Below are 23,954 nucleotides of genomic sequence, written 5' to 3' on the forward strand. Positions count from 1 at the left end.
ATCATAGCAAGTAATAGTTAAGCCTTTATGCTCACAAATAAATAATGTTTGAATTAACCAATCAGACGCGTCCACGACAACTCCGAATTAACAATTAAAGTTTCAAGGAAACAACGAACACAATAATTAAATGGCATAATCACTTTTTAAAAAAATTCACTATGCATACATATATAAATATCCAAGCCAAGTTTCACTAATCCTGTGTTTCTATACTACCACCAAAACTTAATTAGCTTCTTAAAAATGAACTCTAATCATTCTCCCTTCGAATCATCATTTCAACAATACCTGATCGAAGAAGACGATCCTTCCTCCTCCATGGCTCTCATGAATGGCTTCTTCACTGGCAGCAACAGTACTTCGAATCTGGACTGTGACATGGCTTCGCCGGAGCAGGGTGTTAGCAGCTCCACTGGCACAGTGTTTTCCGGCGAGAATGACTACCGTATGAAACCAGGTGATGATGACAGAGTGAACGGTAGTGACGCGGGATCTGTGGCGCGTGAAGGGAACGCGCCACCAGGATGGAGGAAATACCGAGGTGTGAGGCGGCGGCCGTGGGGGAAGTTCGCTGCTGAGATCCGGGACCCGAATAGAAACGGTGCAAGGATATGGCTGGGAACTTATGATAAGGAAGAGGATGCAGCTCTGGCTTATGATAGAGCCGCTTTCAAGATGCATGGTAGAAAAGCCAAGCTCAATTTTCCTCACCTCATTGGGTCGGAGCCACCGACGGAGCCGGCAGCAAGAGTGGTGGCTGGACAGAAACGGCACAGCTCGCCGGAAACTTCGTCGCCGTCAAACCATACATCTGAGGATGATGGATCTCAAGGGCCAGGCAAGAAGAAGAGCCTGACTAGACTATTGAACAAGTTAGCAGCAACTAGAAGCCATGTCAGATTGGGTTGATATGAGGAACTCTATCCCGTTCTATGCTTGTTCTTCATCATCTAGTTCTGAAGAAAACGTCAAAAGATGAATTCATTTATGATTTATGTTATTCTTTTTTTAACTTATTTATATGGTCCTTCTATGGTATTACTTATACGGTAGAAAAAGGACTTTTGGGGTCTTATTCATAATTTGCATTATTAAATTTTTTATATGAATGTGTAATTTACTTTTTATAATGCAAATTTTTTAAAAAATATGGCTAAAATGAAAAATCATTAAAAATTGGATTAATAAAATTTAATATTTTTGTTGAAGTAAATTGAGCCACATGAGTATCATTGCCATAAACTCTAACATTATTATGTCTAATTGAAAATGCTTTTGTCAATGTGATTGATCCAACGTGGATATTGCAAGGCCAAAAAAAAGCGCATGATTGGGAATAAATGAGCTAATGGTCATACACATAATTAAATTAACAAATAATTTTTTTCTACTTGTAAATATCCTCTTATTAAAACAATCCTGTTTAAAATACTGTTCCACAGTAAACATAAGTCTTTCTTTCTTCCTTTTTCCCATCTGCAAAGCAACTCTGTTAGAAGTTGGCTTCAGAGAGAACAGAAATGATCGTACACATCCACGTGTTGCTACACAAAAGACTTCGATTATTTTTTTTTTTTTTTGGGTACAAAAGGCAAGCTCACGCTTGAAAATACAAAACGTCAATTCGTTGTGGGACCTGCCCTACGTAGAAATTTTCGATCTTCCATATACCTTTCCCTACAGGCAGGATCAACCTCAGGTACAATGACTAACCTCAGACCTACTTGGTGCCCTGTTCTCGCCATGTTGTCCGCGCATCCAATAGAGTCCCTGTTGCTATAGCCAATTCTAACATTATGCCACTCATAAAGCAGACTCTTAACTTCCTCTATCTCATTATAAAAAGGATGGTCTCCTCCATTTGGTCGCGCTAGCATATTAATCGCTTCCAAGGAGTCTGAACAGAGTTGTATATTTGGTAAGTTTAGTGATCTACAGACCTCCAAACCCGTATGAATCGCCAAAAGCTCAGCAATTGTAGATGGCAATACTCCTAGTCCTCTTTTGAAGCCTGCAATCCACCGACCTCCCTCATCTCTAATCACTCCTCCACAAGCAGCTTGGCCATTCTCTAGAACCGAAGCATCTACATCCACTCTAACTGAACCTTCTTCTGGGGGAACCCACTGACTGCTCTCCAGTTGTTGATTATTAAAAATTCTATGCTTCCACTTCCCATCCTCGACCCCTTCCAACAGTAGGAAGTTACATTGATGAATGATTTCCTTAACTGGGGCCTCGCGTGTCTGAAATATTCTCTGGCATCTACACTTCCAGATTAACCAGCATAATATTCCAAACACCCGATTCCACGCAACGTCTGGAAATTTTGTCCTCTTTGGCTCCCTTTCCACGTTCCAGTGAATCCATTCCTGCAAATCACCAGAAAAAAAGACAGTATAGGAGTTAGGATGAATAAAAGCTCTCCACACTTGTTTCGCTCTATAGCAATCTCTCAGAAGGTGTATTACACTCTCCTCACTGTTGCACCCAAAAGGGCATGTCTCTCGATCACTCAGCCCTCTTTTTGTTCTTAGGGAATTTGTCATAACCCTCTCATGGAAAACATGCCACATGAAGAATTTAACTTTCTCTGGAACTTGCCAACGCCATAAGCTCCTCCAGAACCGGTTTCCCGCACCAGTCCTTGTATTAGACAGATATTTGTAGGCTGACTTCACAGAGAATTCACCATCATTTGAGGCTCTCCAGCAGATCACATCAGGTTGGTTCGTCACTAAGGGACCAGATTGTAAGACTTTCTTAACCGCCCATTCAGGGAGGAAATATCTCAGCTTTTGAACATTCCATGTTCCCGAATCTAGAATAAAATCAGCCACTCGGTCATCTGGATTGATGTCTTCCCAATGCTGATTTGCAATCTCAATGAGAGGTTTATCTATCTGAGTCCATGGCTCCCACCAAAACTTTGTGTTGTTCCCGCTATTAATTTTTTTCCCCACCGCTGTCATGAAAGTTTCCCAGATTGCTGAAATAGCTTTCCAAGTACTCGACATGTTCTTTTTCTTCTCCACCAGTGGTATTTGCTCCTGTCCACATTCATAAATGGATCGCAAACATTGCACCCATAGGGAGTCCCTTTTTGTGATCAATCCCCAACATAGCTTCATTATGAAGGCTTTGTTTTGTTTTTCCATATCCTTAATTCCCAGACCTCCTTCATTCTTGTTCTTGATGACCTTTTCCCAAGCAATTAGGTGCGTCTTCCTTTCATTTATATTCTGACTCCATAGGAAGGAACGACTAAGCTTCTCTATCTCTTTTAAAACACCTTTTGGAAGCAAGGAAGATTGCATCTGATACGAGGGCAGGGCTGATATTACCGATTCGATGAGCACTGATCTCCCTGCCATTGTGAGGTGCTTGCCCTTCCATCCTGACAGGCGACTTCTAACTCTCTTCATGATATGGCCGTAGGTAGCTTTAGTAATTCTCGCGTGGATAAGAGGCACTCCCAGGTACTTGCCTAGATCTGGAGTAATTCCAATGCCTAGCTTTTGACTTAAAGTTAGAGCTCGATTGATGTTGACATTTCTAGAAAAGAAAGCTTTGGATTTCTCCAGGTTAATTCTATGCCCAGAAAATAGGCAGAATCTTTTCATTATCCTTTTGACCTCTTCTACTTGCCTTGTCGAGGCCTCAGTAAATAGCAGCAAGTCATCGGCAAAAAATAAATGAGATATGGGTGGTGCTTCATTATTAAATCTCAGTGGTCTCCATCTGCCCATGCTGCATTCCTCCAAAATGATATGATTCAGCCTTTCCATGCACAACACAAATAGATAAGGGCTAAGAGGGTCACCCTGCCGGATTCCTCTAGATGGCTGGAACATAGGACCCACCTCCCCATTTATCAGAACTGTCATGGAAGCTGTTCCCACACAAGCCATTATCACCCTTATGAGTTCCTGCTTTATGCCAATGACAGACAGAGTATCTTGGAGATAACCCCAGTCAAGCCTGTCATAGGCTTTTTCCATATCCACTTTGATCGCCATGTAGCCACGTTTACCCGGCTTTGTCCTCATTTTGTGAATCGCCTCCTGTGCTACAATGATGTTATCACAACTTGATCTGTTTGAAATGAAACTACCTTGTTGGGGACCCACCAAATGATTCATGACTGATCGGAACCGATTTGCCAGCACCTTTGTGATGATCTTATAACTCACATTGCAGAGGGAGATCGGTCTCATTTCCTTCAATGTGGTTGGATTCTCTACCTTCGGTACTAGCACGATATTTGTTTGATTTATCTCCTTGATAACTTGGGGATTCTCAAAGGCTCTCTTAACAAAGTCACAAATCTTTCCCCCCACTATATTCCATTGGGTTTGAAAAAAGTGGGGCTGGAGTCCATCTGGTCCTGGGGCCTTAAAGGCACCCATTGCAAAGGCTGCATTTTTAATCTCGACATCAGACACTTCCTGGTGTAAGAGTTCCATGTGATGCTGCTCAAGAGCGGGAAAGCTATTCGGCCAATTTATATCTACCCCACCGTCTCCCTCCTTGGTGTACAGGGTCTTATAGAAACCGCAAGCCAGTTGTTGTATTTGACCCTTCTCTTGTACCCAAACTCCATTATCATCCTTCAACGACATGATATTCTTTTTTGCCCTTCTAGCAATCGAGGTGGCATGGAAATATCTAGTATTCTTATCTCCCCACTGCAACCACTTGCAACGTGATTTTTGATACCAGATCAGTTCTTCCTGGAGGAGCACTCTATTGTATTCTTCCCACAGCCTCTTCTCCAAACGCAGCAGACCATTAAGCCTTCCTTGGGTTTTGCATTTCTCTATACCCTCTAATCTACGCATAATTTCCTTCTTCTTCTTTGGTATACTGCCTACCTTCTCTTTATTCCATTTTGTCGCTAGCTCTTGGAATCTATGGGCCCCTTGTATCCAATCATTACCCCTCCAGGCTTCTTCAACAACCTCCTGAAAGTTATCTTCTAGCAACCAAGCTGAATGGAAGTGGAATCTCCGTGATTTGTCTTCATGTTTATCTCCCTCCTGCCATTCAATTACAACAACCTTGTGATCCGATTTATACTTTAGATCTAGCTTGACCTTCGTCCTCCTATAAGTATCTGCCCAAGCCACATTACAGAAGACCCAGTCAATTTTTTCTTGTAACCCCTCCTTTTCCCAAGTGAAAGCCTTTTCAGGATCAGATAATTCCAATAAACCCGCTTCATTCACACATTCATTGAACTGTTCCATAGAGAGCTGGTGTGGTGGAGCTCCCCCCTTTTTGTTACTAGGGTCCCTATATGCATTAAAGTCACCCATCAAAATCCATTCTTCCTCAACGGTTTCCGCCACTGCTCTAATTACTTGCCATAACCGATTTCTTTTGGAGTAACAAGTTTCCCCATAGACAAACATCCCAAGGAATGAACGCTGAATTGTCACGCAGGTAATCTTGCAAAGAAGGAATTGTTCGCTCGAGGCTTTGTACTCTACTTCAAAATCTTTATCTTGCCAAAGAAGCCAAATTCCTCCAGCGAAACCGGTGGCTTCCACCCTTATCCAATTTGAGAAACCCAGTTTCCTAACAATCTTTTCAGCCTTCCCGCCACTGATCCTGGGTTCAATAAGACAAAAGAGGCCAATCTTATTTTTTCGCACAATGTCCTTAATCAAAACAGGGAAGGACCTACTCCCAGCCCCCCTACAATTCCAACAAGCTATATTCATAATTAAAGGAAAAGCAAAGAAAAGTGGGGAAAGGAAACTTATCTATTCTCCCCGGTTGCAGGCACAAACTCTGCATCTACCAAGTTATCCTCTGATAGCGAAGCCGTCTCCTCCTCCCATATCGGTTCCTCAACCATTTTGTAACAGGTATTCTGGTCTGGGGGTCTTATTTCAGCACCGCAAGCACTTTCGGAATTTTTGTCCCTATCTCGTAACACGGGTGTTGGAGTTTTCACCTCCATCCTCTTCACAACTATTTGGTTCTCTACTGTTACTTCTCTGTTCTGACTGAGACCACTTCCTGCCTCCCTTACTAGGACTATTTCCTCTTCTGGTTTTGAGTGCATATTCCCAGCTACTACGCAATGTCCCCTCTGGGCCCTTGTTTTGGATTTGGGTGTCTCCTTCGCTTTTTCACTGGACTGGCAGACCAACTGCATTGACTGCTTCGGCCCATTAACATCTTCCCTGATCTCTACATCTGGCATCCTGTTTTCTTTGCCTTGGCCTGACCCGTTAACTTTTGTTTTCTTCTTTGTGGACCCATCTCCTTTCCTTCGGTTTTTCAAATTTTCCCTCCCTAGTGTCTGGGCATTTCGCTCTATCTGGACGCTCCCTTCCTGATTACCTTTCTTAATTCCATCTGAGGCAGTCTGCACCCTGTCAGTACTCACTAGATCTTGTTCCAGCTCTCCCTCCTCACAATCGAGGTCTACTAATGTCGCGAAACGAGAGTTTTGAATTGCTTTTGTATCCTTCCTTTCCACTCTTCCCATTGCTCTCTGACCACTATCAGTCCCGACTTGACCTTCCTGCTTGGAGCCTCGAGCCTTACGGTTCCTTGACACAAACATCCACGGACCAAATGGTTCCTTCTCTGCCGGATTTTCTGTTTCCGGTACCTCTCTTCTTTCCGATGATCTATCATGCCTCACTTCTGACTTCAGAGATTTACCAGCCTCTTCCCCTTGTTTATTTTCTGTGCACTTTTTCCATGGACACCCTTCTCTTCTGTGACCATACTTCCCGCATGTAAAGCAGATTAAATTCAACCCTTCGTATTCGACATTGAAAACTTCCCCGGCAGCAATCACATGAGGAACTAGACTCATTTGTAGGTCCAGTTCAACGCATATCCTTGCGTACCTTGCCCTCTCCACTGTTTCCCCTCTCGCTCCATTATCTGCCAGAGTGTGGAGATCAACTCTTAAGGGTCGTCCAATTCTCTCCCCAATTCTCATTATGCACTGCTTATTGTAGCAATATATGGGGATTTGTGGGATTCTCACCCATGTAACTATTCGACGTAGCTGGTTCTTGTACGGGTTGAAATAGGGGTTCCATCTCTGGACCAGAATACAATGCTGTGCGATGGTCCACGGTCCATCATAAAGGACCTTCCTATACATCTCCTTCCAACACAAGTCATTTGTAAATACCACAAAATAGTTATTGGGTAGATCGATTAACTCAAAATCTCCTATTCCCCATATTTTAGTTAGATGCGCTTTCAACATGTACATATTAAATTTTCTACCCAGGACAGTGATAATCAATGAGTGATTCCAAGGTTCGCACCAATTATTAAATTCTTCTTGAGAGATAGGAACCACAGGGTAGATTTTCATCAGCTCCCTTACCTCATTAGATGGTTCTGGCAGCTTCCAAATAGTTTCTCGATCTTCCTCAAATATGTCTGATTCCATCCCCGAGCCTCCATTTGCCAACCCATTAAACCCCAAGAGAGATTGTTTGTAAGAGATAGCATGGTTCTTCAAATCCGATGCCGCCGTTCCTTCTTCCAAACTCTTATTTTTCTCCTTGGCATTTGAGGTATCCTTTTCCCCAGCTTCGACAGACCTATCCTCCATTCGATCATCCATAATCGCCAACGGGACCTCTTCTACTTTCTTCTTTTTCCGATCATTCTCGGTGGCGTCGGGTCGCCGGTCCGGTGGAGCTTTGCGCTGACCTGTGTCTTCCATTACACGCTCAGATTTGGCACGCTTCCCACGAGAGAGAAAAAGTTTCCACTGTTCACTCGCTTAATTTTGAATTTTAACCCTTCGATTATTCAATATAGCTCTTCAACAAAATGAGAAAGACAGATAATAAAGATAATACATAGGCAAATTTTACAGTGACGTAACCGCGGGGACAAAAACATTGTTTAACGTAACCATTGCAGCGGCAGACTGCTGTACAACGCTGGGATGCAGGACATCAATTTTCAAATAAAAGCATCTTAATTTTTTTTTGCCAACAAATAAAAACATCTCAATCATGCTCCTTAATTTTTTTTGTTAGCTCTTATGCTATATTATACAACCTTCGTTCCTAATTATAAAGTCTTGTTTATAGATTATAAACAGGGTCTCATAATTAGGACTTTATAAATGAGATCTTATAATTAAAATTAGAGATAATATTATCTACCATCCGAATTTAAATTGACTTGATTTCAAATGAAAAAAATATTGACCAGTATAATTTTTTATTGACAAAATTTAAATTCAAAACCTTTATTTAATTTAAGGATTATTAAATCTCTTAATGTATGTCCATTATGCTTGTTAATTTATTTACTTATTTGATCACGAAGGCAAGGGGAAAAAAAAAAAAGTAGAAAGGCCCAATGATTCCTCTTAGACTGTACTGGATGGGAATGAAAATAGATCAGGTTAAACTAGACTTTAACTAAATAGGCCTAGACTTGCAATAAATACCTAAAACTCAAGCTTGCGCCTGAGCTTGAGCCTGCATATAGATTTTTTTTTAGACTGAAGTCTGAGCTTTCAAAGGGCCCAACAAGACTTGAAGTATGTTTAAATGCCTACCTAAAATGTGGGCCTTTAGATAGGCTTAAAAATATGTCTCCAAATTCATATATAAGACTTCAAATCTATTTAAAAACTTACATCATATCTTAAAAGTCTAGAATATATTCTCACTTGCAATATAAGAGTTCAACAAAAAACACAGATCAAGGAAGAGGAAGTATGCTATGAGCAATCAAAAAGAAGAGAGGTAGAGGTGAATGATTGATAAATGAAGAAGACTGATCTTATGTAGTAGTATTGTGATGTGAAACTCATGATCAAACTAGAGTTTATAATTTTGCAAATAATTTATAAAATTAATTTATGTTTAAAAAAAAACCTAAGTAGGCCAAGCCTGTTTGCCTAAATAAGCTTATAAATAGATCTGAATATAAGCTTGACCTATTTGCTAAATGGGTTAGACTAAACTTTATATAGGTTAAACTATAGGTTCCTGATACTTTCATTCCATGGGTGGCCTAGGTGAGGAATATTTTTGGAGGATCTCCAAAACTGCTCGTAGTTTTTTGGTTTTTAACCTTTGTTAAGTTGGAAGCTAGCTAGGATTTTATCCTAGTTGTATTTTTCTCAAGCTCCAATTTACCTATGTAACTAAAAAGAAATACTTTATAAGCTAGATTAAGAGATCAAAGGCCATTTAAATGTCTATTTTTTTTAATAGGAGGATACTTATACATAGAAAAAAAATTTCCTTCATAATCTATACCATATCTTTATTTTTTTTTGTTATCCGAAAAAACCTTTTTGGACAAATTTTTTACATAGAATTCTCAACTAGCTTTTATATTAAGAACTAGAAGTAGTAATTACGTTCACATTGGTCTACGTTCAAAGCAATGTTTCATATAATTTTTTTAATAGTTGAAGTAATGTTTAACAAAACTTTGAAGGCACGGGATCACTTATCTTCACCGATTTGGTTGGTGTAGTAACAAGAATAACACTGTAATAAATGAGGGAAACGTATAATATAAATAGATAAAGAATTAGTGGTATCCGCACCATATTATAATTTAAAATCTCAAAGCTTAATAATTTATAAGTTATTTCACATTTGTATATTATATCATGAAACTCAGTTCTATTCGATGAGACTTATTTATTTATTTATTTAAACCTATCTTTAGACATTCTAGCAAGAGCATGTCCACCCCAAGTTATATTTAGTATTTACCCATTAAAAGCGACAACGGTCAAATCGCAGCTAAAGTCAGCAGAAACTTGATTTAAGCTCGCTATTAATACTTCACGCCCCGTTTAATTTCTTGTTTTGAAGATAATTTTTTCTTTTCCAAAATAAAAAAACTTATTTGATGGTTGATTATTTCAATTAAGTGTTTTATATAAACAAAAACTATAAATCTGTTTTCAAAATTGGAAAAACTCAACAATGTTTATATGTTTTTTTTATTGCTTTCGGTCTTGTTATTTTTTTTTTAATTTCCTTTCCTAGTCAAAGCCACGCTCTCCATTCTGTCTCTTGCTCTTGCCTTCTGGGTTGTTTGTTTTTGTCTACGTTGTCTCTCACTCCTCCAACTCTCCATCTGTGATTGCTGTACTCTCCACTCTATTTCTCAACTTCTCTCAACTCTCCAAGTCGATTTTAAAAACAATTGAATCATAAAAATTTTATGGTTTTTGTTTACAAATGTATTTTTTTAGAATAATCATCCAAACAGGTTTTTTTTAATCCCAAAACTTGGTTTTAGAAAACAGTTTATAAAAATGTTCTAAAAGCAGAAAACAGAATCAAGCTAGGCTTGTTTCTTTTTTCTTTGTTATGTTATGTAAGTTCGTTGTTGAAGATTCAACCCAATACAAGTGCACCATATAATGTTTAGCAAAACAGTTTCCAAATTAATGTAGCATATTGTTCCTTTACAGACTGAAAAAGTAGTCAATCTTAGTCTATTTGTAATATGAATGCCCATCACGAGCCATGGAAGATATGTCCGGTCAGCTCACTCGCTATATATATATATATAGAAAGAGAGAGAGAGAGAGAGTATGTTTGGTCGAACATCTGAATAAAATCATGTGTTTTGCTTTGATACCAGTTTAACATACTTATTATGTAACTTACGTCACATGCCAATGAAGTATTAAATTGATATAATTTTTTAAATTCGTCCCTATTAATTTTTTATTTAAATTTATTAATCATTTTCACCCCTTTCTTTGCATTCTCTCTTCCCAACAAAAATTAAATAGGGATAAAATTGAAAAATAAAGATTAATAACCCTACAATACAAGTTAATTACTTATGTGTACTACGTGCACTTGAGAATATGTTGTCAACAAAACGTAGATCAAAGACAAGGGGATGGTATCCTATACAAGTTTTCTTTCTTTTTGGGGGGGGGGGGGAATATGTAAGTTGTTCAATAATTAGAAATTTTTTTAGAAAAATGTTGCTGTGATTAATGATCCTAAAATATAAGGAATATTAAACGCATAAATTTTGAGGACAATCCGTTTTTTTTTTTTGGGTGGAATAAAATAATTTTATCAATTTAAATTTCGAATTGTGATTCGCTGCCTACGTTTGCAGGGAAATTTGATAATCCTTAATTTTTTTTAGTTTCCATTTTTTATGTTAAAGATGTAATTAATTTAAAACGTCTTCATTTTTAAATAATTCATATGTTATTTATTCGTTATTAAAATAATCTCATCAGTGTTTTGCATAGAAAATGGCAAAAAGTGACTAAAAATAATTGTTAATAGTAATTTGTATTTATATTTTAATAACAAGAACATTTTTCATGTGTTGCATGAGGATTTTTGACAGGCCGCATTATTTGTAATTTTTTAGTAATTTAGTTTGTTATAAAACTTAAGATAATGAATATTGTAGAAAAAATTAAATAGCTTTCTTTTACACTGTATGTGAGAGCTTTAGCTGAGTTCACACTGGTCTACAAAGTGAGGCTTTATTCAACTTTGAAGTCAAGGCCCAAGGGATTCCTCCTGTTCACTGGTTTTATGTGTCTTTAGATGTATTTCTCTACACTGACTTGAAAGTAAAATTTATTGTTTTAAATTATATATCATTAGTTGATTTGGATTTTTCTATATATGCTTAACTCGCCCTGAGCGAAGAGTGAAAAATATAAAATAATGAGTACCATTATATTGCATTATTCATAAATCTTTAAAAGTACTGCCTCTTGTCCTTAATATTAGAATTAGTTTAATTTTTAATTTAATTTTAAATATAAGATTCTAATTCACTTTGATTTATAAAGAGTAATATTTACCTTAGATTCATGATCAACTTTACTTAAATTATTTAAAATTAATTAATACTTTCAAGACTTCGAAATTTTCTCCATAAAATTTATTATAATTAGAGGATGTTGTTTAATTGGTTGGAAGGTTGTTCAGTTGATTAAAAAAATACAAGAAAAGACATAAAAAACTAATACTACCTTTTGTTCTTAATATAAAAGCTAGTTTGATATTTAATTTGATCCTAAATATGAGAACCTAATTTATTTTTCTATAATATTTATCTATTTTACTCTCAAAGAATCATTATAGTAGTTGCATATATTGAGGAGTTACGATCAATAGGTAATTCAAACACACATAATTAATAAGGATATTTTAGAAAAGACAATATTTATTTACTATAAATAACTAACTCAACTAACATCCTTAGTCTTTCTAAATTAGTCAATTAGGTTTTATATTAAGAACTAGAGGTAGTACTTTAGGCAAAATGTTATATATATAAACTAATTCTGATGATATTTCCCCCTTAAATAGTAGATTTAAAAACCTCACAACATGTTTTAGTGTAATCAATTAAAAAAATCATAAATTTAAAATTAGAAACAGTACTCTTTGCTGACCCGTAGGTTCCCAGAAGTCAAGGTGAAGATTTTGACCACATGCTGATATTCATTAAAATTAGAGCGTCATCATCTACTCCTCAGTCCTTAATATAAAACTTGTTTAACTACTTTGATTAAATTAAAGAAGTTAGGTAAGTTAGTTAATTATAAGAAATATGATATGTTTTTCTTAAAATACTATAATAATCATCTTTCTTAATACCCTCTCTTCCTCTCCTACTTGATTATGGTTGAGGGAGTATTTATAGGAGTAATGTAGAAAAAATTAATAAATATGATAAATAGATCTTATATTTAAAATCAAAACTAACTCAACATTCAGGTCCTATATTAAGGACCGGAGGAGTATATTGTGAATTCGGTATTGGAGGTCATATACTATTTTTGTCTCAGGCGTGTTGTTATTAATATTTCTTATAAATATACTATATTTTAAAGTTAATATTTTCATGCCTTTATCCTGGTTTTTTTTTTGGCCAACTTGATCTTGTTATGTTTGTCTGTCTCTTAAGGATTAAAATATAGTATATTCATTGTCTAAATATACTACTCCTCCTGTCTTAATGTAAAAGTTAATTTGAGAGATAATGTTAGTGTAAGACTTATTTTTATTTTGAATATAATAATATCTTTGTAGATGTTCATATATCTCCCATTATCTCCTATATCTCTTATAATCTCCAATATCTCTATATCCCACAATTATCTCCTATTATTATGTAATTTATAGATTCTATCAAAGATATAAATCTGTGTTTATAAATAGAGGCCATGTATAATATATTGAGTATTTTTGAATGGAATGAGAAATACTCTCTCTTGTTGATCCCCTCTTTTTCTCTATTTCTTCTTTATTTATAACACGTTATTAGGATGAAACTCTAACCAAGCTATGTATGATATATCTTTGACCCTTAGCATAACTTTAGACACTACTAAAAAAAAAATGCAATTAGCCACGGAATTTGTTCCATCGTTAATTCCTTTGTCACTAATTGGATTAGTGACGAAATTGAAATTTCATTGCCAATTAGTCATGGATTAGCAGTGGAATTTTTCGTTGCTAATCTGCTGTTAATTATTGACAAAAAATTCTGTCGCAAATTAGTGACAAAATTTTTTCTTTATTATTTCATAGCTAACTTGATTTTTGAAAAAAATAAAAAAAAATAAAATGTCACGTGACGCTTCTACCAGTCGTCACGATGATGATGATGAAAGTTGGAAAAAAAAAAAGGAACCAAAAGAATAAGAAGGTATAGGGCATTACATCTGAAACCTGTCTAAAACTTGGCCCATGATGATGATGAAAGCTGAGACACAAATTGAACGCTGCGGCTTTGAAGATATCCGTGTGCGGGCGCGTGCAGGAACGCGTACAGGTAGATTCTTACTTATATCTTACTCAAATCAAAATTGTGGCGAAGGCACCCAACTTTAATTTCTCCTCAAGGGATGCATAGGTGGATTTGATAAAGCCTAATTTTATATATTTTATCGCATATTAATTCAGAATTTAAATGATAATTTTGAACTTAAATGGATTTTTATGTATTATTGAATTAATTGGTTGATTTTTGGATTTTTCATAAAAATTGAGATTTTGGATTAAAAATATAAATATTTTTTGATTTCCTATTTTTGACTTGGAATTAATTTTTCCTTTTTTTTAGAAACAAGTTTCATATTTTTAGAAAGATTATTTTTAGAAAGTTTTACAATTTCTTGCCTAATTTTTGTGCATATCTGATATTTAATTTTTGATTATATTTGGATATAATCTACATTAATGGATACACTTAAATTCTTGTAGGTTAAGAAAGAGCATATAGGAAATTCAATGGTGCAAGATTGTTTCTTGGAATTTAAGCATAATCCAATGGCTAATATTAAGTGGGTTAATTAATGACTAATGGGTTGAGTTTTGGATCTACAAAATTTTTTTTTTCTCTCATTAAAATATTTTCCTTATTTGAGAGCAAGGACTCACGCCTAGCATGACTTTTCCTTCTCCATTCACACCCACGGGCATCATCCACTGTCAATCACTTCCTTCATCCCATATTCACCCTTTCGGTCAAGAGAATTATTCACTTCTCCATTCCTGCGCAGTGCCCATATACTCTCCTCATTCACGTCACGCAACCCATCACCAATTGAATAACCATCTTCCTCTCATATTCATCTATTTCCTTGAAGCGATCCAGTTCCCATCTCCACATCATCACCACCTTTCATCAATTCATGGCCATAGCATTTAACAATTTTGGAGGAGAAGGCAATTTGATGAAAGCTTGAGCTTGCTAGGGAGACAACTTGGTAAGAGCATGGAAAAAGCTTGAGTCTTGGGCTAGCACTTAAAGACCACAAAGGAGTGATATTCCATTTATCTTTTTAATTCGAGGACTTACGATTATTTAGTTTTAAATAATTTTGAGTTATATTTTTGTGAGACAATTTAGTTTTAGATTGTCATCTTTATACTTGGATTGAATTGATATTTGGATTTTATTTATGTTGAGACACTTGCTGAAATTTTATGTTTATCAACCTTTGCATTATTAATTTAATTTATAATTGAGTTTTCATTATGGATTTAATTATCAATGTGGTTTGAATTGCAAAATTTAAGTTCTTTTACCTCTTAATTGTTTAATTAGTTGGTTAATTATCTAATTGTTTAATTGGATAATATCAAACATAATTTTCAGAATTAATTTGAGTTATCTTCATTGGTTTTAATAAGCTTAATTAACTAATTTTATATTGTTATGAGTTCTCTAATAGTTTAAGGGTTTTTTGAAATTGAGAGTTCCCTTTATTTCAAGTAGGTAATTAAGTTTATTAATTCTACTTTCTTATCACTTCCCTTTGGTCTAATTAACTGATTAAGATTATGAAGGTTAAATCCTTACAAATCATAAGTTGTCCCCTCTACCTTACCGAAGAGAAACTTCTCAATTTTTACTTGTTAATTTTCTTTGCTTTCTAATTAATTTTTTTCCTTAAAAAAACCCTCCAAAATTACATTGCCTTCATTTAGTTTAATTTAATTTTCATATAGATTTTAGGACATTTGCATCTTGCATTTAGAATTAGAATTTTGCATTTTAGTTTAGGTCCAATTTATTGCATTTTTTTTATCACCTAAATTTTTACCTAAAGAAACCCATGACTTTCTTCTTGTAAGTAATGATCTAGATCGATCCTAAACTATAAATTAATTAGGACCTAGTTTAATTGAGTGCTTTAACGACAAAGGCATCATCAGGATTCATTGAAATAAGAACATATTCTTCACTGTTCTTAAGGAAAGCATATTTCGTCTGTATTTTTCTTCACTATCCTTAAGGAAAGCATATTTCTATTCTCAATGTTTCTTTAGGCAGTGTTTGGGACTTTTCTTTTTTTCTTTTTAAATTTTTAAGAATGGAATGAAATGAAATGAAAAAGCCAAGAATAATCACTAGCGGCTATTTATTTGGAAAAAAAATTTTGGGCGCCTCAAATTGGTGAGGGGAGGATGCAATGAATGTTTTCTTAAGGGTTGGCATCATTTCATTTGAGTCCATACATTTGAATTCCCAACAATAACAACAACAAAACCTTAATATAAAAGCTACAACAACTCCATTGAATTTTATTCAAGACCAAATCTTTGAATATATTGTTTATTGAAAGATTTCGCTTAATAACTTAATGAAGTATTCTCTTTGGCCTTAGTTCTTTGTAGAGGATTTCATGCTGTTTGATCAACCTTTCTCACCGTCGCATCTAAAGGCCTTTCTTGCACATTACCAAACCATCTCAAATGGTTTTCTACCATTTTCTCATCGATAACAGCCACTCTAACTTTTTCATGGATATGTTTATTATGAATCCTATTCTTTCTTGTATGACCGTATATCCATCTCAGTATCATCATCTCGGCTACGTCCACTTTATGTTTATGTTATCCTTTTAAAACCCAACATTTACTACTATATAGCATTACTGGTCTTACAGCAGTGCCTTAGTTGATCAGGAATTCAGAATCTTGCGCTAGCAAAGTAAAATCCTTGTCTGCATTTGATTGTTTCTCTTGTTTCTGAAAAAGAATAGTCTTCCACGCAGATCTATCCTGGCAAGAATCCAAAACTGGAGATTGCATTCTCAAAGGCTTGCATCCTTTCTCCGCGAGCAAAAACCATTGCGACCGTAGGACGATATTTCATTTATGTTGAGTTCAACGCAGGCTTTGACAAGTTCCTCCCCAACACGTTGAGGAGCTTCAATATTGGAACAAGGGGGATCTTGTCGGATAGATTTCTGCAATGTACTTCCATAGAACAGACACTTTTTGTTTTGGTCATCAACCAGCATTGCATACAACTGCTTCTCTGAGCAAAATGCGGAAAGCCTTGGTCTTCTAGGTGTTCCATCAAACTTCTTCTGCATCCTTGTGCTCCGGATTTTGGCACTTTCTTTTCTAGCATTTGCCCTAGCTTCGACAACCAGTCGATTCTTGATCAAAGCTGCACACCAAAAAAAAAAAATCTCTTCAGAATAACAATTATCTGAAGTCTTGTGCGAAATATTTCAATTTCAGAATACAGTGAACCGATAATCATATAAGAAACCTAAACTCCAACCTCACAACATAAAATACCAATTAGGAAGGGTAAGTTGTGAAAAACTTTCTTCTTCTCAGCGAAAGAGAGGAAACAAAAAGCTTTAATTGTACTCCGAAGACTGCAGAATTTGTAATTCGAAGCGCAGGAACATTCACGAGTTCCATATTATGTAGTTGTATTCAAAAGGGAACAAGAGTGAAAAGCTCAGAAGCCAATGGAGGACTCTAAGGAAGAAATCTACACTGAACCCTTATCCTGCCAAGCGATGGCGGTGAAACATACCACGGAGAGTAAAATGTCAAGGTCAAACCAACTAACATACGAAGATTAATCAACAAAATAACTTTGGGTTTCAAAATAAAAGAGAAGTTAGAATATAACATTGAGTTTGTTTAAAAGTTAAAAGAAACAGTGAGTTTGAAGAGAGATCTACATATCGATTTCGAAATAATTAGAACAATGCGTGCTATATCTAAAACAAAATTAATACAATATAATAAAGAAAAAGAGATACAAATTCCATTTCTTTTTATAAGAAACAATCTCTCTCTCATAGCGCTGTTTCTAAATATAAAAAAACAAATTATCTTTGTCTGAAATATCAAATTAATCTTTTTACTTTCAGCTTCATTAAATATATATTACTTATTATCTCTGTAATAAATTTTATCATTATCTCTCATGTACACTTTTTACAATAAAAATATAATTAAAAAATGTGTATATTATATATTGTATATTTATTGCTTTTAACTAAATTTAATTAATATTTAAAATGTGTAATCTTGATCGTAGTTTCTTATAATCAGCGACCAAAAGAGTAATTTATTGGCTTGATCTAACATCGGCCATGGCACCCAAAAAAAAAAAATGTAACACTGATCACAAGGCCAACAAGCATTAATTATGACATCCAAATCACCGAATCTTTTAGAGATATCATCCTTGGAAATTAAGAGACATCCTTTCAGAATTTGGCTTTAGAAAACAGCCATCTCCCGTCTCGCCCGCCTACATCCACGTGTAGGTTGAAAAGACTTCAATAAAGCAACAAAAATAAACAAATAATTAGTAATAAATTAACCGGCATATTTTACATGTGATGTAATTAACTAATAGCGGGGAATGGACAATTATATTGTTTAAGATTAATCATTATAATATTGATGTTGATTTCAAGATCGAAAAACCTAAACGTGCTTAATATCTAGTCAATATATAGCAATTAAGGTTATTGATTCTTTCTTTACCCTTTTTGGCCATAACGTTTATTCCTTTTGATGATATCATCATGATAAATAAAAAAATAAATCCATTTAAAGAATCAAGCTTGGTTGAGTTAGTATTTAGTTCAAGTTACTTATTATTTCGTGACATTTTCTATTTTTTTATGCTATTTATATATGTTCGTTTGTTGAAGTCTCAACACAAACCAGCTTAGTCAAACGCAAGCTGAGTGTTAGTTCAACGACCCTTATATGTGAATGCTCACAACAAGCCAAGGGAAAACATATAGTCATGGTCAAATTATTTTATAGTTTATATATATATATGTGTGACTCATGCTTTATAATTCTTCCTTAAGGATCTTGAAGCTCGTTTTCATTACTTTTACTATTTTCCTAAAAATATATCTACTATTTAGAGAAAAAAATGTTGTTGAGTTATTGTGTGTGTGTAAGGGGGAAAAAAAAAATTTGTACAAGTATCGATTAGAAAAAGCGGAAATTTTCTTTTAAATGCAATCAAAATGCTCAAATTTGAATTGGGTCACTAATTAAGTTAAACAATTCCCAAATCTGTCTAAAGGAACCAATTTCAGATCTGTGAATGTTCTTCTTTTACTATATAGTCCCTCCCTTTTTTTTTGCTTTAAAAAAAAAACAAAAAAGCCACTTCAATGGGTGGTCAAACCGGTAACTGGACAATTTGCTAACAGATTAGTTATTAACAACAGCGCTTTAGATATTCACAAAAATATATGAGAGAATTACAATAAGATCTCAAGGACAAAAAAATAATTACAAAAAAGTTTTAATAACAGCTTAAACAGCTTATAATAAGAAGTTTCAGGGTAGAAAATAATAACTTCTGGGATTTATTTTGTAATTAGTTTTCTTTCTTGGGATTTCATTATAATTCTCCGAAAATATATTAACTACTACCTCCGATTCTTAATATAAAAGCTAGTTTAATGTTCAATTTGGTTTTAAATATAAGATTCTAGTCCATTTTGTTTCTCAAATTTATCTATTTTTTTAAAGTAATCCTTATGGTAGTTGCATATGTTAAATGTTTGCATCAAATAATAGTTTTAGCTATACACATGATTAGCAAATATATTCTAAGGCAAATAACTAACTTAATTAATTTTTTTAATCTACTCAAATTGGTCAACTGATTCTTTTACAGCAAGGACGGGAGATAATATATGTGTGTATTAACAATTTCAAGCAACATTTTTACAAATTAACTTACAAAACTCCTTGTATAAGCCAATCACAACACATAATTAGCTATTAATAATTCACAAAAGCCAGTTAACTACGACAAAATTACAATCAAGTCCCAAGAAAGAAAAAAATTACAAAACAAGTCATAGAAATTATCATTTTTCATTCTAGAACTTATTATTACAAACTGTTTAGGTTATTATTCGGACTTTTTAATAATTATTTTTTTTGGGACGTGATTGTAATTCTCCCATTAACAATTTACAAACTTTTGACTCTTGGTCATCCACTAGACACTATGTACTGTCTTGTATAGGTTCGTAGAAGTTTCTAATAGTCGAAGGCTTATTAATTAGACCACGTGCTGAACATTTTTTGCCACATAATAAGAGTATATAATTGAAAATGCGTCTTTTCCTCTTTTTCTGTTTTTTTTTTGGATTTTTTAATTACCCAAAGTCCCATCGTCCATTAATGTTTATGTTAATCGTCATTTAATTTTTTTAATAAAGGTATTGATAATCATGATAGTACTTTCAGTATTTAATATAAAAACCAGTCTGATTTTCAGTTTAATCCTAAATATAAAATTTCAATTTTATCTTTATATTTATCCTTTTTTTTCCAAGCTGGTTCTTATAGTAATGGTAGTTCTATCTAATACATCTGATTAGCATAAGTATTTTATAAAAGACAACATATATTTATTACAAATAACTAACTTAATAAATTTATTTAATCTGTTCAAATTAATCAACTAATTTTTATATCAAGCATAAAAAATAGTATATAAATATATAATGTTCCGTACGTCATGGGTGTTCGAATATTTCTTCTGATCAAGAATTTGACGCTCAATATTCTAATGTCATTATCCATTTACAGTTGTCCCCTCTACGTGGTTCCATGTGGCTCTCACTTAAAAAACTGGGGAAAAATTTATGGCCCCATTTTTTTCAAAAGAAAATAAGCCGACACCAAAAATGGAATTATATATAATAATATGTCCGGTCCTTAATATAAAAGTTAGTTTGAATTTTAATTTAATCATAAATATAATATTCTAATTCACTTTATCTCTCATATTTATCCATTTGTCTTAAGGTAGCTTTTGGAGTAGTTGCATATGGTAAATATTTCATCAAATGATAGTTCTAGTTAATATATATGATTAGTAAAAATATTTTAAAAAAGACAATACTTATTTATTACAAATAACTAACTTAACTAATTTTTTTAATCTATTTAAACTAATCAACTAACTCTTATATTAAGGATCGGAGGTCGTATTTAGATTTCGGGATATCTTGGTTAATGCAACCGATCGGGAATACTATATCGTTTTGCTTCTGTCGCTCCCTTTTCAGCTTTCCCTTCAATTCTGCAGCACCACCGACACCATTTCCCAATCGGCAATAGTCACTCCTTGCTCTGCTTTGCCTAGCAACTTTAATTGTATTATGATCCTTAAATTAAGTACATTAAACTTTGGGCTAAAGAGATATTTTTTATTCAAAATTTTACCACCAAGGCACCAGCCAAATGTCACTTCTCCCCAAAATCGTGATAAGTTTCTGTATGATTTTCAGGAAAATCTAATTGGAAAAGAAAAATAACAACAACAAAAAGGCAGCAAAAGTGCTAGCTAGCTTCTTCATCGTTTTCCTGTTCTCCTTTGGCGTTTTATGATGGTTTCAAGTTAAAGGGAATCCGTGTGAGTTTACAGTAGCAGGGTCACCCAAATAGTGAACAAGCTACAAAATAATACTATATCATCAAATTCTATGGCTATTTCTGACTGGAAGACGCTGTCGGTTGGGCTGCAAAGTTGGAGGGAAAGCTGAACGGAAAAACGCCTAGTGGGGAAGCATCAGAAGAGGTGAACTGGCCGGCATGCGTTTCCAAGAAAGACGACACAGCAACGCCACGTGGAGCTGAGCTGGAAACAAATCTTTGTCACATATGATGAGTTATAGATGATAAGGATAATCATATAAAAATATGAAAAAATAAGGAGTTGAGTCACAGGCCAGTAAAAAATTCAGGACTAAGTCGTACTGAATCATAGTTAAAGGACTGAATTAAATAAGTTAAAAATTGAAGGTCTAAAAGATTAATTTTTCGTTTGAATAATAATGAATTTTTTATCAATTACTTGTGTTAGAATATTTAACATTGCAGAGAGAGAGAGAGAGAAGAAAAGAAAAGAAAACGGAAGCAAATGATCAAAGAGCTCTTAAATAAATGTTATACAAGAGAAGCTATCATATCATATCATATATACATATATAGTATGTATCTATTATATATATATATATATATATATAATTCTTTGTATACAAACTAATCACGCGCGAGGACAACCACTCTATATTAACCTAAAACCCACTCATACTTGAAGTTTCATGGAAACAACAAATTCAATAATATTATGGTCAGAAAACAAAAACTCAAGAATAAAATAATATATCATCAATCCCTTCAAACGAACGTCATTATACATATAAACAAGTCATGTTTCAGTATTGGTCACCTCTGTGCTTCTGTTCTCTCACAGCATAAACTTAGCTTCTAAAAATGATCCCTAACAATCTTTCTTCTTTCGAATCAGTTCAGCAATACGATCATCATGATCCTTCATCTTTCACTTCCCTCATGATGAATAACGTCTTCTTCACGTCAAGCTCTGCTACTTCAAACCCTAACTGCGACAGTACTGCTTCGCTTGAGCAGGCTCCGAGCAACTCCAGTGGCACGGTGTTTTCCGGCGAGCATGAAGACACCGTGAAACTATCAGCAGGCTGTCACAGGGCTGATAACAATGTCAGTAGTAATGCAGATTCTTTGGCGCGTGAAAGGAACGCGCCGACTAGATGGAGGAATTACAGAGGTGTGAGGCGTCGGCCGTGGGGAAAGTTCGCCGCTGAGATCCGGGACCCGAACAGGAACGGAGCAAGAACGTGGTTAGGGACATATGAGACGGAAGAGGATGCAGCATTGGCTTATGATAGAGCTGCTTTTAAGATAAGGGGTAGAAAAGCCAAGCTCAATTTTCCACATCTCATTGGGTCCGAATCGCCGCCAGAGGTGCCGGAAAGAGTAGTCAGCGAGAAGAAGCCGCAGTGCCACTCGCCGGAATCTTCATCGCCGTCAGTTTGTGCATCTGAGGATAACCGTGGATCTCAAGGATCAAGTAGTAGGAAGAAGAGGCTGACTAGTCTGTTGAATAAATTAGCAACAAATAGAAGCCAAGTCAGAAGCTTGAAATAATAATGCATTAATGCCGATGATGATCTATTATTTCTCTTCCTCTTCACACTTTTTCTTCCAAAAAATAATTTTACGTGGTTTTTGTTGGTGTCTAATTATGATTTTTGTTTGGTTTTTCAAAAGTCTAGCTGCGGTTTTGAAATTGCCATAAAATAATATTTGGGGTGCGTTACTACTAAGATTTTACTCAAAGCAAATATTTGATTATCAAATTATTCTATCTGTTAATAATCATTCCCTCTCATCAAGCTAATTACCATTGTTCACATAATAAATAATATTTGAAATTAAAGGCAGTCTGTTAAGTGAGAGAGATTAGTTTTTGCTATGGATGATGATGTTTTTGGTGAAAGAAAAAAAAGGCACGGTTGATGCTAAAGTCATTAAAAATAAATCTTTCATCCAAAATACCACTATTCATCTATGTGATAGTATCATGAATTTTAATTTGAAGGAAAGAACAAAAAATAAATATACATACCATTTATAACATTCTAAATTGCATTGGGTGATTTAACCATAAGTATATGGAAATTTTTTACTTTAATTTCTTAATCAAAAGTAAAAGAGATACGAATTTTTTGGTCAATAATTTATTTAAAGATTAAATTATTGAAAGAGTATAATCATGTCGTCCTATCCATAACTTAGTGGGGGTAATATTTGTTATTATTATACTGTTAATATTTTATGGAGTTCAGAACTTTTGATGATAGATGCCCTACAGGTGATGTCAAGTTTAGCCCATACCGTAATAATCAATTAAATGTATATTTGATGTGGCTTATATTTATATTACAAAATAAAAAAGTGCTTAAATAAATTAAACAATATTGAGCATAACATATTTGAATTTGGCTGATCGATCGTTGATTGAAGGGCAGCCAACATGCGAGCACACGAACATGATTCCCAAATCTTTTGGGAATAAAGGGATTAATTATTATGTCATATGTTTAATATTAAATAACCAAACAGCTTTTTCAGATGTTGGCATTAGAAAACAGTAATCAAACAAACACGTGAAGCCGGAAATACTTCAATATAGTTCTTCAATAAAAGCAATTAAAAAAGCAAAGAAATTATAATTAAGAAAGCACAATCTTAATGTGGGGGACAAAGTTTTGAGCAAGGAAAGAGCTAGATAGAATCAAATCAAAATTAAAGCATTCAGAACATATATTTCAA

General features: G+C 34.5%; 3 protein-coding genes across 3 annotated transcripts; 2 read left to right on the forward strand and 1 right to left on the reverse strand.

Moving 5' to 3' along the window:
• The first annotated feature begins 246 nt into the window (after window positions 1-246).
• LOC114711045 (ethylene-responsive transcription factor 1-like) lies at window positions 247-912 on the forward strand. Its single transcript, XM_028895399.1, has one exon. It carries the CDS (start codon window positions 247-249, stop codon window positions 910-912), a length of 666 nt encoding a protein of 221 aa, XP_028751232.1.
• Window positions 913-16,582: 15,670 nt separating this feature from the next.
• Window positions 16,583-19,968, reverse strand: LOC114711047 (50S ribosomal protein L18, chloroplastic-like). Its single transcript, XM_028895400.1, has 2 exons — window positions 19,950-19,968; window positions 16,583-16,944 (listed from the first exon to the last, which is right to left on the reverse strand). Exons 1-2 carry the CDS (start codon window positions 19,966-19,968, stop codon window positions 16,583-16,585), a joined length of 381 nt encoding a protein of 126 aa, XP_028751233.1.
• Window positions 19,969-22,073: 2,105 nt separating this feature from the next.
• On the forward strand, window positions 22,074-22,766 carry LOC114711048 (ethylene-responsive transcription factor 1-like). Its single transcript, XM_028895401.1, has one exon. The coding sequence runs from the start codon at window positions 22,074-22,076 to the stop codon at window positions 22,764-22,766; it is 693 nt and encodes a 230-aa protein (XP_028751234.1).
• Window positions 22,767-23,954: the final 1,188 nt, after the last annotated feature.

This window comes from Neltuma alba, unplaced genomic scaffold, assembly GCF_004799145.2.
Source record: "Neltuma alba isolate B1F8T4 unplaced genomic scaffold, ASM479914v2 tig00011276_pilon, whole genome shotgun sequence".
Lineage (NCBI taxonomy): Eukaryota > Viridiplantae > Streptophyta > Magnoliopsida > Fabales > Fabaceae > Neltuma > Neltuma alba.

Bases quoted from the DNA above. Each gene is read 5' to 3' on its own strand.
- LOC114711045 (XM_028895399.1), top strand. From the start codon at position 247: ATGAACTCTAATCATTCTCCCTTCGAATCATCATTTCAACAATACCTG.
- LOC114711048 (XM_028895401.1), top strand. From the start codon at position 22,074: ATGATCCCTAACAATCTTTCTTCTTTCGAATCAGTTCAGCAATACGAT.